This window comes from Platalea leucorodia (assembly GCF_965183815.1).
Source record: "Platalea leucorodia genome assembly, chromosome: 6".
Classification (NCBI taxonomy): Eukaryota; Metazoa; Chordata; class Aves; order Pelecaniformes; family Threskiornithidae; genus Platalea; species Platalea leucorodia.
Window position 1 is genome coordinate 17,121,013 of NC_138828.1, and position 17,619 is coordinate 17,138,631.

The window sequence follows — 17,619 nt, forward strand, 5'->3', positions numbered from 1 at the left end:
ATTCGCTTATGTTGTGTGTATGATTTCATTTATTTTATAAAGACACGTGAACTTTTATTACAGGTTCCTATATATCGTGGTTCCTTTGCTACTCAAAAATATCACCGTAAATGAAATAAAATGTTATTTGCTATTTGACCGAAGTCATTCCTATGTTGGAGAATATTTTGCTCTGGTTCTGTAAGTTATGACATGAAATAATTATTGGCAGCTGTACGCAGTCAGCCTCAAGCAGGCTCCAAAATGGATGGGGACCTTGCCTCGCTTAATATCGGCAACTCTGCAGGCTCAAGCCAAAAGGAAAAGAGAATCTCTGGCTATGATCCTTGTGCGTCCTGGAGGCATCTTGCATTTTATCTGTTGTCTGTCTGTCTAGCTCCTTCTTCAGCTTCCCTGTCTTCCTCCCCTGTAACTGTCAGTTGTAAGGTCTTAATGATACTTCCTAGTATCAGAGTCCTCAAGTAGCTGCCTCATAGTTTGTGGAACTATTTGAGTAGTAAGAGAGTTATCTGTGGGCATAGAAGCAGCTTCCAGAAACCTTGTGGTGTGTAAGTCTGTGCCTTGCGATTAAAACAAAAACCTTATGTGCGGTTTATCATTAATCTTTGTATTTTTCTGTCCTTCAAGCAGGACCCTCTGGGAGGCAGTGGAGAGGATGCAGGAAAATGTGACGGGATGACAGGCTCACTTATTTGTTAAACTGGACTCTGTGGATTTTGAGTCATTTACGGCAGATATACTTAGCTTGCAAGTGTTTTCTTACTAATGTGATTAGTAAACCGGTTAATGCTGCCTTAAGGTTGGGATGGCTTTTTTCTCCCTTAAGATTTAACTCCATACCATGATTTTGTTCCTTTGCCCAGACTGCACAGACCATTGGAGTACGCACAAATCATTTCCAGATGGAGCAATGGTGGGCCAAGTCAGTACAGCTCTCCAGCACGAAACCTCGGAGCTTGGAGGAGTTTCATTTGGTGTATTCTCGTGGTGGCTGAGCAGCGACTCTCTGCCATACAGCTTTCAGGCAGTTCTTGTCTTGGCGTAGTGGCTGAGTGACCCAAGCACTGAAGATGACTTTTGGAGTTCTGTGAAGGAGATAAGAATTCTTTAATTAATTTGCTCCTTGACTCAGTATTAAGGGGAAATAGTTGCACCAGTACATACAGCAACAGATTGCAGGTTTCCTTACTCGGATTCGTTCACGTGGGAAAGCGCTGTTCTGGCTGGCTATCGTGCCGCCTGGGCCCGCAGCTCGCGGCCTTAAAGAAGAGGCGGGATGGTGTTTGTGTAGCCAGACTCGGTTTTCATGGCTACCAGTTGGTGGAAAATGTTGAAAGAAGAGGGGAATGTAAATCTTTGGTCTTAGCCTAGTAGGTGTGGCAGCTAGGTATGCCGGCTTGTCAGATAAATTGAAGCGTACAAGCTTTTTAAGTTGCTTCCGTTTGTTTTGGTGTTGTTTTAGACGTGCAGTGCGTGTTTGATCTTGTTCTGGCTGCTATCTTCCACAATTCTCAATGTATTTATTTCTCAGCGCTAGCTCTGTGGTTTTGTTCCCCCCCCCCCCCCCATTAACTAACTGATGTGGCTTAAAAAGGCAGATATATAGAGAAGGTATAAAAGATTTAGTGTCTCTTCCATCCAGTCCTGTGACCCTCGTTGTCTTTAGGTGAGATGTTTCGAGACTCCTGTTACTTCTGGAGCCACGCAGAACCCAAACAAGATGCAAACTTGTCTACTGAGAAGTGATACACTGAGCAGAGGTAATACTAATCCAAACTTTCTCACGTTCTAGATGTTGTCTGAAGGCAGTGGTGTGAGCTGAGCCAGATCAGATCTGGCTTTCAGGCTAACCACCCTGCCTCTTAGGAATTTAGCTGTGGAAACTGCTACCCACCGTACGGGTTTCCACATCAGCCCGGTCATACTAGCGCCGAGTACAGACTCGTACAGCCCAGCAGCTGTGGCACATCTCATTCTTCATCCTCGCTGCTGAACAGCGCTGTAAACGACGCCCTCGTGCTGGCTGTTCGGCAGTAGAGATTAAAGGATGCTAAAAATTGAAAATCATATAAAGGAAGTCAGGCCCCTTTCCCATCCTTTGAGATTGTTTTCTTTCCTGAAGCTGGGCCTTAGGGCATGCCTCGTGTCCGTCTTTTCCATGGCTTGGTAGATTTGGGAAGAGCAGAGTAACGCACTGTTAACTCGAGGCAGGAAGGAGGGCAGGGCATCGGTTTTTGGCCTGGCAGCAGGAGCGGTCGTTCTCCGTGGGTCTGGCCTGACTCCGTCTTCTCCCGGGGAGCTGCTCTCGTGTCACAGCTGTGGGTACGGGTTCAGCTTCATCCTTGGGTTGGGCTCCCCCGCCCTTGCTATGCGCTGGGCGCTGTGCGTAGGGCTTGCACTTGTCAGTTTTTAAAAGCTGAGACTCCTGGTAGTGAATGCATGACACAGGCTGAAAATTAGAGAGGGTGAATTAGGAAAAAACCCTATTTTGTGCTTTTTATGCAAAATGACGTTTGCCTTGCCATCACTGTGGGGCCAGAGATTGAATCCCTCAGCCTGGGGATTAAGGTTGTGTGTGTGTGTTTGCTGAATAATTAATGGAAAAGCTGAGACTCCTGGCTCGCTGGGATCAGTAGGAATTACAGTCTGGGTTAGTCACCGGACAGTGCACAGCTCTGCACCTCGGCCAGGTAGCATTTTCACTCTGCTGGGGGAAACCCCCGGGGTTTTCAGGCTGCTGAGTGGCGTTAATCATTGTCCCGGCTGATCTCCATGGCAGGTTTGCTTCCGATGCCCGGCCTTTCGTCGGGAGTGAAAGAAAAACCTCATTGGCTGAAGTGTCTGCCTTGGAATGAAAGTAAGTGTTCCTGCTACGTTGCTTACAGCTTTTGCTAGCTGAGCCTCTGTAACTGTATCACAGAAAAGGCTCTGGGAGAAACCTGCCTTTCTCAATGCTCTTGTTCCTTGTTCTCTTAACCCATTTCACAATTCTTACCTGGTTTGCAATTTAAAGAGAAAAGCTGCTGACAGAGGGCTTATGTAGGCTGTGAATGCACCAGTGCTAAACGTGTTTTAACTGGAAGTCTTCCCTGGAGTTTCACCTTTTAAGCTGAAGGTGCCTTGGACATCATTTTCTGCATCAGAGTTCAACAGTGTGCCCTCAGCTGTCCTTGCAGTAACCACAGGTAAGCACCCAATAAACTTCAATCGCCTTCTACAATTAAAGCGTTCTTTTAAAACCTTATGGCATGGCATGTTTTACCTAGCAAAATCTCTGAAATGAATGGGCATTTTGTCCACTCCCTTCTATCTTAGCAATATTGTACTCATCATCAACTCCCCGTCTCTGCAGGTACCTGAAAGCAAACAGCGTCCCAGCTTGAGGTCAGATTACAAGTTTTGTTATGTTTTTAAGTAGCGATAGCGTTTTCTTATTTCTAGAACAGCATATGACAGATACATCTGCTTGTAAACATATGGGAAATTTTTCTTAACACTGCTGATCCTCTACTATTCTTTCCTTCTGACAATTCAGCAAACAGAAGGCAGGTGCAAGGATTTTTGGCAATAAAAAGTTTGTGTAACTTGTTATTAAAAAGAACAAAATGCAATTAACTGGTGGTCTTTCTTACACCGCAGACCTAGCTTCGTGCAGAACTTAGCGGTGAAATTTTGAGATTAGTCGTGCACAGAACAGTGTTTTATTTATTTCCCCTTCTAACTACCTTACCATAATCATAACTGGGAAAGACCTGACCCTGAGAAGGCAGTGTTTGATTTCATCACTGGGGAAACCGTGTGTATATGAAAGAGCGAATCCCTGTTTCCATGAGAGAAATTCTAACTTTGGTCAATGGGTACAGCAGCTCCAGGTGAACTGGAACTGGAAGCCAGACGTGTCCGGCCCGTGAAGGCTGCTGGGCTGGTTTCTTGGAGCGGGATGCAGGTTGCGCACGGGCAGCGGCAGCGCGTCGCCTGGCGAGCCGTCACCCGGGGGGGTGAACCACGGTCCTCACGGCTGGGCATCCCTCGCGCCACAGCGCGAGCGGCCGCTCTCTGGCTGAAGCCATCGTATGTGCTGCGTCATCCGAATTAACAGAGCTTGATGAAACCAAATTTCTAGAGGCATGAAGAAAGATGTTACCTTACACTTAGTTACTTTATGTTACTTAATATTGTTTCTAGAGGAGCAGAAGCTTGTCTCTAAGGATATCACTGCACCAGCACCTGAGATTAAAATGCAAGAAATACTTGCAATCAAACCAGTTTAATTAATGTATATTTGTACAATTTGTATAAAAAAGGAAAAAAAAAAAGAAAAAGAAAAATAGGTACTTGCAGACATTAACATAAAGACCAAACAATATTTTCTATTTATTTAAAAAGCTTTAAACATACAGAAGCAAACCCCTAATTATAAATGCATCATTATGCATAGATTTTACTGTTTACACCATACTGCTGGCTGCTTTTATTTTTCATCCAGGAATCTATTTAAACTCCAAGAATTCTTAAACATTCCTCTGAGCTTCCTGGCCTCAGAACTGCTGTCTATCTTATCAAGTCATTGACCTCCAGCTGAAAACATTGCTCTAAAAAAAGAAAAAGTCAAATCTTTAATAAACAATTAAAAGTGCATTAACTGTAGAATTGTTTAATTTCATAAATGTTTAAACAAGTCAGTGAAAAACACCACCCTGTGAATTAGCTTTTTGCATTATTGATTGTAAAGTATCTTTTTAATAAGATTTTGATATTGCAAACTTTAGTCGTTTCTATTTTATTTTGCGCAACCGTTCAGTCGCACACTGTGTAGTATTCCTGAAATACCCACTGCAGTACATTAACACTATTTTACATTTTTAACTGTGTATACAATGCTCTTGCTGTATATCCCCGTTCCTTCTTACAACAAAATAATTTAGCTCAATGAACAGAAGCCCACTTCTAAAAGGTGTTTGAGTTTGTCCTTGTATTTTGCAGGAGACAAATGCCTATTTCATTCTAAACAAATTCAAAAGAACGTAACTTCCCGGTAGCTAAAAACTAGGCTTGGTTGGTTGGTTTTTTGTTTTTTTTTTTTTTTTGCTGTACACAGGTTTAGATAAAAAAAGTGATGGCTATTCTGCTTAAGTGTCCTTGATAAGAGAATACTGCCTCTTACAACATCTACATCCAATTGTATCTATTACTTCAATGCTCTCTAGCAAAAAATAATAATCAATGAATGGTTTCATAAACAACAGGTGATTAAAGTAAAGGATTTATTATAATCTGCTTACAGTTGTTTGCAAAGACAGACATACGTTTTTGCATAAAGATATAAATTGCTTTTTAAAACTAATTTAGTGTGTTTAATTATATGAAGTTTCTGTGAATTATGAATTGTACCAAACCAAGATTAAAAGTAATAAGGTACAAAAATAGGAGCAAACAGACAACAATTTGGACTGGGACAGGCATTTAACAGTGAAGTGTAGAATATGGCTTTGCTATTTTAATCAAGCAAAGTTACTCTGAGACAGAAAAGGAGGCAGTAACTTTGTTAATATAAAAAGCTGCTGCAGACTGTATTCACCCAGAACCTGGCTTTGAAATTTTCTATTTTAGACGTTAAAAAAAAAAGAAAAAAAAGGTAAATGAAAAGATGGATGTATGACTGTGTCTTTACTGTAAACAACCAGTCTGCATGCTGTGTATCTCAGGTTGGAAGTTTGGCTTTCATATTGCTGTGCAGGTCAGTATTTAAAGATCTGCCTATGAATTAGACTTCCAAAATGCAAATAATATATGTATGTATATATTTATATATAAAAAAACCTCTCTGAATACAGTCTTTACAGATAACCCTTTGCATAAGGCAGGTGTCATTTAAAAAGACAAGTAGCACTGACTGTCTTCAGTGCACCAAAGCACACCTCAAAATTTGGACTCGGAAAGGGTGTGGAGTTCTTAATTTGACCACCATGTAAAAGAAATGCTACATTCTGACCGGCCGAGGGACAAACTAGAGCTCAAAAATAGCAGTGGCACCCAGAGAGAGCGCTACAGATTAGGACTCTGAAAAAGTATTCTATTTAAACACGAGCATATGGTAGCAACAGTTGAGCCTCAGAAAAGTTCACCTGTCCTCTATTCTACTCCAAAATTTTGTATTTGCTTATAAATTGTGAAACAGTGAAAATCACCTCAAAAAATTTTTTCTTTGCAGTCTTATTCTAGAGAAGACATTTTTGAGACAAAATCAGACCAACTGAGTTGAACTCGTAGTGTGAACAGTTGTCTTCTCAGGTGTATTCTGATGATTACAAAAATGCTTACAAAATTACAGATGGTTTTAGTTTATCACTAAAAGTTCTACTCAGCTAATCTGCCCTTACCAGTACCTTACCAGCCCTCTCACCAGTACAAATCCGTGCAGTATACTTACTGTAATGATCTGCATGTTCCCTTCATCATAATCAGAAATCGCTCTCCCCCATCTGAAATAATAATCTGACCTTTTAAGATGTTTTCTGTATCCAGTATTCAAAGGAAAAACAAACAATCTGGGAAACCTTCATAAAAAACGAAAAATCATTCAACGTCTTATTCACCCCTGTTCCCCTGAGAGAGAAAGGGAAGAGAGGGCAAGAACTCACTATATCATTAAGCTGGCAAAAGCTTTGGAGAGACCGTAATTTGTCTTGTTAAATGAAACCTTCGTAAAGTGGCAAACACAACATAGTGTAGTTTCCGACAGAAAAATGAAGCAGGATTTCTAAGATGTGCTCGAGTCACGTACGCTTGCAAGCGAGACAAAAGGGGGAAAAATATAGAGGAAAATAGAAAGGCTTAAATACAACTGAAAAGGTTAAGTGTGGTTATTTACAACAGATACTGTAGGATGGTAAATTAGATATGATGCTAAAAAAGGCACAGCTTTCCCTTTCTTAAATACACTGTAAACGGTTCATTATGCATGCAGAACATTTCACTTTACAAAAAAATTACCTTGTTTGTTTAGACAAAGATAGTACTTAAATAGTCTCCAGCAAAATAGAGTTCTTTCAAAAATACTTTCCCATTCATCCTATTAACCATTAAAGATTTTTTTGTCTCATTTACAAAAGTTCCTTACACCTTATTTCAGGTCCTTCACAATTTATACATACAGCAATGTACAGTACAGCAAAAGACTGCAAAAAATTATTTGTAAAGCCAGCACAATAGATACTATAAATTGATACCAGGGCATTTGTTTTCACATCTTATCCTTTTTAATTAAATAGTAAATGGACACTTAACACAGTGTATATCAGCTATGATGGGATAACATGGGATAACAAATGCCACAGGTGGGGATAACAGAGTATTCCACACCAAATGTTCTGTTATTACTTTACACATTAGGGTTTGTGTGTGTGTGTGTGTGTGTATATATGTGTGTATATATATAGTTTTTGTTTGTTTTTTTTTTTTTTTTTTTTACAAGAAAAGAATATTAATGCCCCATATTGACTTTACGTTTTATGTGCAAACCAAGGGTAAGCTTTAAAAAGTTCTCATTAGTTCTCGAACCCTTTTAAAACAAGCAAACAATACCAGAAACTACATGGCATATTTAAAACTCCATCTGTTAAAATATCAAAATCAAAGAGTTATTGACTAGATATGGCTTTTCATCCAGAGGAACAGGAACATTTTCTAAGTGTTTTAGGGTTACGGGGTAATTTCCAAACATCTAGGTCTTGCCAAATCCGAGTCAACTGCTTTCCATTCCCCAAACCCTTCATATATGATTTTAGACTATTCAGAGACTGCTGAACACGTGTAAATAGCATGTTTAAAATGTGGTTTCTTGGGTCCTTCATGGGTGTGGAATAACACAGGGAAACTTAAGGCAAAGTTCTTCCATTTAAGACATTTTCTATCACTTCCTGTGAAAGTACAGGGGCTTGGCATTCCCAGATTCCACCTTTGGTAGCTGGTCACTGATGATTTCCACCAGCATGGCTGGAAACTCTACTTTCAGTGCCTGAGACTCTCGGAAGGTGTAGAAACAGAATTCCAGTAAGTCACTAACAAGCTGAAATACAGAAAGAAACACTTTTTAGGAAAAACACAGAGAATTTTGCATGCAACCAACAGCTTACTGATAACGGCATCTCACCCTGACTTGGCAGACCATTTGCAGGGGTTAAAAAGCAAACAGAAGAACTCCAATCCCAAAGGGTTACTTAACTCGTTAAAAATCAGCTAACTAGGAAAAACCAAGATACCACAGATGGGATTTTTCAGCGTAAATGCACTTTTCATTTCACTAACAGGCAACTGGCCGTCATGAAAACTATAGGTACTCCATGTCTATGAAATTAAAGCCTTCTGCCCAGAGGGAAAAGATCAGACATACATAAACTATTGTATCTCTAAACTTCAGCTGGATACATGTTCGTTAAATCAGATTATTTGGTTAACTTCAGCGCGCTCTCCGGGGGCCGCAACCTACAACTGCCAGAGCAGCTGATGTTTTTAGCTCAACACCAGGAACGCTGGGTCACACTGCAGCATTTCAGGTTTCATAGCATCACCGTCCACCTGGAATTGTTCATCTGGTAAAGCATTTCTATTTACATAGAAATGCTCTTTTTTTCATACGCAGCCCCCCAGCTTTTTTTTCTGCTTACTAATTAAACTATAGAGGCAATATGTAGGGAAGTATTTCTTTTTTTGGGGGGGAGACACCAACAAAAAACCCCACCAAGTTCTCTATTTTTGTAGTGGTGGCTAACAGCACGCTTTTGCTTTCTCTCCCTAGATGAAGCGTAATGCTGAGAATTTTAAAGATAAACATTTCTAATGAGCTCTTCAATGACGGAGAAGGAAGCTTTGTTCCCTGCCGCCACAAGCACCGAGTTATCTGTTGGCGCGGGACCACCTCCACCAGCAGAGCAGAGCTGCGCCGTACGCCGCGCCACGGCGGCTCTCCTGTGGCTTCCTCTGGGCGGCAAAGGCTTCCACAGGGGAAACCGCGTCACCGATCTCCCAAATGGCAGCTGACAGCCATTTTGTAATCCTAACAGAGGTGGTCTGCGGCTGCAACGGGAATGCGAGCTGAAGTAGTAAATGGCATACAGGTACCATGAGCTTCTTGGTGTGTGGAAAAAAAAAAACCTTCAAAGCACCAATAAATTTAGTCTGACTTCCTCAACCTTGTCTCAAGTTGTGTTGTTCTCATATGTCCATTACAGAGCTTCATTTCGGTCTACATGTTATGGGAAACTTAATCAGACTACAGGAATGACCATTAATTTTGGCTTTTGAGCATTTTAATTTGTTCTGTGCTATTTTCTCCACACGAAATTGCAAACTGCAGCTTCTCTTTGCTATAAACCAACACGCCACTAGAGCAAGAGAACTGTGAAGACAAGAGCAGCTCTTCCAGCATCACTGCTGGGAGAATGACTTCTATTCTAACAACAAAAACATGGCAAAGCAATCTCATGGCTCAACCTACACGCGTGCAGGCTTTGGCTGGCTTAGTTTTACATACGGCTTTTGCTGGGTTAGTTTTACGTACTGCTTGGATACAATCGAGGAATACTCGTTCCTGACCTTTAGCAGCAAGAGAACGTTATTTCAAAACCAGTTTGTGTGGTTGCTGTGATGTGAATGCATCTCCTAAAGCCTTGCAGTATGTTGGACCCTCGGCAATCTTTAAGAAAAACAATGCGAGTCAGTCAAGGGGCAGAGGCAAGTCAGCTTCTGAGGCACCTGTGACTGAGGCGTGTCTACGTTTCAGTTAGCGTATTCATTTCCATTGCATTTCACCAAATTACTGCGCTGTACGACTGAAGAAAAACCAGAGCCTCTGCTGTTTAAAAACTCACAAGTCACATGCTCAGCTGAACTTTGGTGCCTTATGTCCTTGCAAAGGACTTAAACCACTTCTGCTTCTGTAGTTTATCAAACACAAGTTTGTCGTTTCAATTCTTAACCTGTAGAGTTGCACTCTACAGTAAAGCCCCTGTTAAAGACTGAGTAAATAAAAGTGGACCTCTGGAAAGCAGAACGGGAAATAAGAAAAAAAATACAGGCAAGCAACGGACTACTGGCCTGTAGCACCACACCTTATTACTTATTTTCAGGACTTTCACAGCTGTTCTTGCAAACACATAAGCAATTTATGAACAACACAGAGAAGTGCTGAGACCACTTGAACACGTGAGTTTCTGCTATTGAGCACTCCACGAGTCAGTCTGCTGTTGCTTAGTTCATTCCCAGTGATCTGGCATGTCATGAGGCAATGCTAGTTAATTAAACATGCATGCTAAATAAAGTAGCATAGACATAATTTGGTTTTCAAGGGAAAAAATGCTGATGTCGAGAGGTTTACTTTACCCATCAGGAGGAGGTTGTTTCTGCATGTACTGTGTCAGAAAAATATTCCAAACATAACACAAAAGCAAACAAAGTGAAGGAAACTGTCTCTTGGTATAATCGCCACTACCTCCTCCCCGCCTCTGCCATCGAACACCAGCACCTAGGCAAACTGGGCCTTGCACCCCAACACAACCTTGGTAACGACCTGATGGAGGTACTGCTTTTCCTAAACTCAAACACGAGTAGTTTCACATCATTGAATTGGGGGGGTTGGGGTCGTCTCCGTCACGCTGCCAACCACCCTCGCGGTGCCGATGGCTCACCTTCTGTGCAATCCAAGCCCCGTCCTGCCCCATCGCACTCACGTGAAGCTTCTGAACGCAGTGAGACAGGTATCACAGAAAAGCCTACGTGGTAACTACTAATTCTGCCGCCTTAGCAAGCTTGTAGTAGTACCAAGTACATAGGTATGTCTGGTGAATATGCAGACAAACGGGGAAATGAAAAACAACAACATTCATGAAGACAGCATAATCCGTTCTATACAATAAATGAGTTAGCAGTCCAGTGGGGAAAAAACAGGACGTCATCGTGGATACCATCATAACATAGCACTAACTTAGGAGTCTCACCACAAAGGAGAAAGGTTAAGTTTACACAGCAATTTAGAAGAAAATACCTTGAACCCCCCCATCATGTAATACTTGGCTTTGGAGCCTTAAGGATAATATATATTCTATACCTATTTAGTCTGCTAAAACTTTTGCGCCTCTCTTTCTTAAGCAAAGTTATCAATGTTAACGTACTTGACAATTATCAGCCACTAAGAAAAAGGGAGTATTGGGAAGCACACCATCTGTGTCGCAAGGAACACGGGACCGCGGGCAGGATCTTTTTAACTGCAATCTTAAAAGCTGCGTGGTTTTGGGGGCTGGAGAAGTATTTCTAGCACTAATTTAAAACAAAGAGGAATGAATGTGGGAGAATCGAAGGCCAACTTGGAGGTACTAAAACGTAAACGATATGATAAGGTCAGCTAGAGAAGGCCGCAAGACCGAGAGCTGAGCCGCGAGCAGTGCTCTTTTCTGCCGCTCAGAAAAGGCACCCCCCCCCCGCCAGCCCAGCAGCCTTGGCACGAAGAGGCACTGAAGGGACGAAACATTCAGCTTCCAGAGGCAATGTTAATTTTGAAATTTGAGTACCTGTCTCTGCATCCCAAGCAACATTCATCTGATACAGTTTTGATTTATAACAGGTAAATAATTTAGCTAGTCTTTTGCTTTAAAAGAGAAGCTCCCTTTTCAGTACGGAAATGAAAAAGTTTGCTTTCTTTTGTAACACACAAGCTCTGTCACGGCAGTGACAGTGACTGATACACCGTAGGTTACAAGTGAGGCAACGCAAGCTAGCCAGCACCTCTACGTTTGGCTTATGAATTTTCTAGATCAAATATACTTCTGATTGTGCTTCAAAGGCTTGTAAAACCCCTGCACTCTAAGAACTCCTGACTACGTTTTACCTGACCGCTTTTCCCCTCTACTTCCATATATTGGAAACGCTGACACCTCCTCCAGCAGAGCAGCGTGAAAGGCAACTCTAAGCCACGTGAGTGAAAGCACCACTGTTTTCACAAGCAGTGCAACAGTGACTAGGAATCTATTTACTTTTACAATCTCCAATTATTTCAGCTACTGAAGCATGCTTCTAAAGAGTTACAGCTTAGCAGAGCGCAGACAGTGCAGTTAAGGCCACAACTAAAATAAATCCCATTTCCTCGGGATGCAACCAGGACGTTGTTTACCGCTTTAGTAGGCAGTTGTTCATCTCTCTTTGGAGCTGGCCGTAAAACACGGCTCCGTACCTTTGACGGCACTGCAAGCCTCCCTCCGCACGCGGGGGCATCGGGCCGGTGCTGGGGGAGAGCAGCTCGGGCACTGCCCGCTCCCGGCGGGCAACGCCGGGCTTTGCCCCGCTGGGTCCTGGGTATCTCCCGGAGTGGAGACTGCAGCCTCTCCGGGCAGGCAAATACCACTAAATACATTCACATGAGCTGGGTCGTGGGGATGCAGACGCACAGGTCAGAATTACCACGTTCGTGTCACCCAGACCGCTGTAAGACACAACAGCTCTTCCGCCGGCAAGCGGATCAGCTGTTAGCTATAAGCCCTCACCACTTTGGTCGTTAATCATGAAGCTTTCTCTCATCACTACCCTGCAGGCAGCGTGCTGCGTTTAAACATTTTCAAGGGTACAGCAGTCTTAGCAATTCTGAGATTTTTACTTAATCAATCTTTGCATTTGTATGCTGTATGAAGCACCTCCGAGAAATAGGAGTATTAATCAAACATCATTTTCTGTTATTAGGGTGGGGTTTCCATAAAATGGACTTTTTCACCCGTACTGTTCTTCATAATTAGAAAAAAAAAAAAAAGAATCCTTTAATGAAGTCCCTGAAGTTAATACAGTTACAGTGACCTTCGAGCACTTGCAGAATTTTTACAGCAAAAAGAATTTATTTTAGTTTGGCAATCGCACCATGCCCTTGTACTTCCAGAAATGGTAAGAACTGTCTGATTTGCAAGGGTGCACATTTCTGTGCTCAGTTACTTTTCTGACTTCAAAATCTCTCACATTCTCCAAGTGTGGTATGAAAGCCCACAGTCACTTCTCCATCAGGAGCATCTTTGCGATTAAGCCTACTGATACAGCAATTAAGACAGCAGCAGGGTAACACCACAATGCTGAGTAATTTCTTCCTGTTATTAGCTACAGCTACTACTGTCAGAAACCTCAGTGTTCTCGTATAAAAATGACGCTCCAAAAACTTTCTCTGTCCCTTTCAGGAATGGGTCTGTGCCCGTTTCCTACAGAGCACGGAGCGGGCGCGTGTTGGGAGGAGGCAACCTCGCAGCTCTACACGACGCAACTGCGCAGCCTCGGTGACTACCTGCACCGAGGCAGGCTCCCTGAAAGGACAAGCGGCTGCCCGTCAGCTGAGCAGCAGTATTTTGCTTCTTCCTTTCAAAACCTGCGTGTTTCAAACTGCGCAGAAGTCAGGACCCTGCTGCCCTGCTAAGGTAAGAAGCAGCAGCGGAGGCCAGCCAGCCTCCTTTCCCCCCGGCAGCAAAGAGCCCCGGGTGAGTTGGGGACTATTGCAACCTTTTTCCCCTTCACGCAGTGGATACAAAGCTCCTGCTTCACAGCTGGTAAGGTTAAAGAAAACCATTGCCAGCCAGGTCTCGATTACTCCATTACCACTATATTCCCTTTTGCTCCCAGTCCTATGGAAATCCCATGATGTAAATTAATTATTGCTCTGAGGGCTCAGGAAGGAAATTATTCCCCCCTGCGATGGCTCACAGGCTGGTTCTCAGAGGTACAGATGTCCTTTGGTGCCACAGGGGTTAATTCCTAGCTGCTTAGGAAATCTTGAACTCTAACCCAAAGAGTAAAACCTCCCACAAACACAGGGAAAATGAGGTAAGACCAAGGGATGAAGCCTCTGATTACACCTATGCAGCGTATTTACCTCATGCTAGCAAGGAGTAAAAGGTGGATAAAATGCGTATGGATTAAGCACTAACAGTATCCGACCAGAGCAAATGTGGAAGCTAGTTCTGCCTGGACAGGTGCACTTATCTCATTTAGGAACTGCACCCATTTTGGGGGGTTTTCTTCATAAACACGTGCACACCGAAACCACAGCACTTGACACCTGGCCATGACATGGAGGAACCTGAGCTGAACTCATTTGGCATGCTTGGAGGATGCACGCACACCCACAGTACCACACACCAGTGAAACACTCTCAGCCCTTGGCCAGGGTAAATTTTGAGCCAAGTCTCCCTTGCTCTTCTGTCAAGAGTAGCGGGGTTCTGCCCTCCTCCAACAAACACCTATCAACGTGAAGGAGAAGAGATCCAGCCATCACAAACTGAGCAAGACGACCCTCAGTGTAGCCCCTTGCCTACATTAGGGAGGTGGGAATCAATTTCTCACTTGACAGACGCACATTAGCTGCTGCAACATGCACCCATGCACACTCTTGCACTGCTGCCACTTTTATAGGGGCCACACCAGCAGCAGGGACTGGATCTCGCCTCTGAGTAAACAGAGAAAATGCCTACTCTGAGAATCATAGAATCATAGAATCGTCAAGGTTGGAAAAGACCCTTAAGGTCATCGAGTCCAACCGTTAACCTAATTCAGGCGCTGGGACTAAAACAAGGCTCCAAACAGCTCATCAGCTGTGGGCCACGACTTTGGCAGATCAGTGGCAGGAGTAAGTGCACCCAAAGGTGCTGGTGACAGCTGAAGGGTTCATCTGCGGCTTCGTATTTGTGGGATTAAGCACCTGCAGAGGCACATTTGCCTCCGCCGCAGCGTGCCTTGCAAACCTGCCCCTCGAGGATCGGTGCCCTTCTTCCCACTCTCAGCTTTTTCAGTGAGTGTAATCCTGGCGTGCTCAGCCTATGGAAAGATCCACCTCAGCTATAAAGTATTCCCTTCAGGAACCATAAAAAATTAATTATTCAGCAGCATGAGCCTTAAAGAATTTATTTTTGTTTGGCAGAAAATATCAACAAGCAAATGACAGTGCAGTGCTCTGCCTTGCCAAGACAAGGGGAAGGTTCACATTAGGGTTTAATGTCATGGCATCGAAACAAAAGCCCTCTTAACTCGAAGTCTGTTTAGTATCAGCCAGATTGAAACCAAATTCAGCTTTTGTTCTGCAAACCGCCTAACCATACACTACACTCTCTATATGAAATGAGGCTTGCCATGCAAGATACAACCCTTCCTGCCAAAGCCAACAGGAGATGTTGAGGAGGATCCAAATGAAGTTTTTGATACCATGTGTAGTACATCTGTTTCTAATGTTCCTGCATGCCATTTGTCTGATCACATAACGCAGTTCACCTACGTCCAAGTGCTGCATATGCATCTCTCCCTGAAACGCCCATGGCCATTCATGGGCACGAGACCGAAACCTTTATGTCCTGGGTAGAGAAGTCGGTTGCCCTTGCTACGCTATGGTCCTCAACACATAACGCTGCTTTGTGAAATGATGCACGCAGGCCAGCCACAACGGCAGAAATACAATCCCTACAAAAAGGAAATATGTTGGTTACGTCGCTGCCCTCAGCCCTCCCAGAAGATGCCCACGCTGGGGTCCATCCACACAAGCAAGGCTGAGCCGTAGCCCAACGGCAAGTAAATGGCAACAGCCGACTCCGTCATCTCGCGCCGAGGGAGAGGAAGGGCGCGCTGCGCAACCAGACCGACGCTGTCAGCCAGCGCCTGCTGTATCAGCAACCGCTGCTTCCGCGCAGCATCATGCAAATAAAGAGCATTTCAGCGCACGGCAGCAGTGACGCAAACTACCCGGCAGCCTGCAGGCATGTTCCTAAGGCCGAGCGCAGGTGTGCGCACACACACGGGCGAAACCGTGTTTATCTTGTCTGCTCGGGATGGGTTTCGATCTCTTTATTTTTCGGTTGCGATTTTGGTGCTTTGAGGCTTTATGGATCATTAAATAAAGTTGCTGATTTTTTCAAATACTTAAGTGCCTACCTGGCCTTCTTGAAAATTTCTTTTTTCCTCACCTCGGCACTTTTCTACCTGCACATATGTTTACTGTGCGGATGAATGATTCAGTATACTGAGCAATGTAAAACCATCTTGTTTGGGGTTTTTTTTTTTCTTTCTCACATTATATAAGCCAAGCAGACTGTAATATGATATTCCCATGCGCTTTATTTCACATAGTCCTCAGAAAGACTACTTAAAAATGAGGTCGATGAAAGCAAGTGCGAAGGTGCAAAGGAGCAGTATTTTTTTTATTGTTTATCGCTGTACTCAGGTACAGCAAACTCCATGAACGACGAGATGCTGATGGGAAAGCTGGAGCCAGCAGGGGGGCTGAATAAGCAGGAATTCTGCACCAGTCCCTCCGGGCTTGCACAGCCAATGCTGTGGCTACAGCAGCACGTAAACATGGGGCCTCAGCTCCAGATAGACCACTCAGCACCAAATATATTCTGATCCTCGAAATTATAATGGAGTAAGTTAAAAATACATAGGTGACAGCTGAAAAAGTGTTCCTCCGATACTAAGGAATCGAGCAGAAAATTTGCATTTACATTGATAGAACGGAGAAATTCTGCACTAACAGGCAGTGGGGGGAGAAGAGGCATTCTCACTTCTCGTTAATATTATCACCACTAAATTTATTCTGATGGATTTCAAAAAGCAAAAAATCAGTTTTAAAGAGGAAAAAGAATAAACAAGTGCCTTTGTTGAACAAGTCTCCAATATCATCTCTGAAAGGAAGCACTGTTGTGCAGACAACCGGCCTTTCTATCGGAGAACGCTGACAATGGGACTTTCTTTAAAAAGTCCTTTGTAAGAAAGTGCTCCATTAAAACAAAAGTAATGTAAAAATAGCTTAATTAAAAATTAAATAAAATGCAAGAGCAGTCTGCTTCCTCTGGTTAGTTCAGCTCCCAATGGTTAATGCTGTGTTTTGGAAAATGTCTGTAGGATGCGGTAGCATTCTCAGTAAGCGCGAGTCTCTCATCCAGTCACCTTAACCACACAAACACACCCGTTTAAACAACAAACCATAGACACTGCCTATTCTGAAGAGGATTAGAAAACTCCATAAATGCAGGGGTTTGTTATGCTGCCCTGGGGTTCAGATGTGAATATCTTGCAAGTGATTTTATCACCCGTCCCCTTTCTTTCCACTAAAACACTACAACTTCCTTTGCTGGCACGGAGCAAGTGAAACCCGATCTCTGAAGAATGAGCTATTACTGCAGTACTAATAATACTCTCCCTGCCTCCCACTAAGATTTGCAATGTTTTAATGAACAACAGAACAATATTTGAAAAATAATTCCATATGTACATTCTGTAAACAGACCTCAGGCTCTTATACAGATTTGACCTGAAGTGCACTGTACTGTACTGTCTCTACAAAAATGAAATTTAAGTTGAGTACAAAGAAGTAAGTTTATATGCAGGCTCTGAAAGCAAGTGCTGTAGGTTCTTCATGCAGCAAAGCTGCTTCCCTGCCCACCCAGGATGGAGTAGGACAGTCTCCTCCTTTGCTGCAGTTTACCAGTTTTTACTGGGAAGCGATCAGTGCGTGACAGTGGGCTTCAGCCTCTGCTCACGGGACCCCTCCTCTCTTGTACCCAAACACGACTAAAGGTCGCTCTCCTGGCCCCACGAGTCTCCCGTCACGCAGCT

At 43.3% G+C, this 17,619-nt stretch overlaps 1 protein-coding gene across 1 annotated transcript in view; it reads right to left on the bottom strand.

Moving 5' to 3' along the window:
* Nucleotides 1–4,293: 4,293 nt before the first annotated feature.
* Nucleotides 4,294–17,619, bottom strand: part of NR3C2 (nuclear receptor subfamily 3 group C member 2) — a gene marked incomplete at its 5' end in the record, with an annotated part of 210,062 nt that continues 196,736 nt past the window's right edge. The window contains one exon of the mRNA XM_082314777.1: nt 4,294–8,068. Within this exon, the coding sequence (XP_082170903.1) occupies nt 7,913–8,068 (156 nt within the window). The 3' untranslated portion in view covers nt 4,294–7,912. The remainder of the gene's footprint in view (nt 8,069–17,619) is intronic.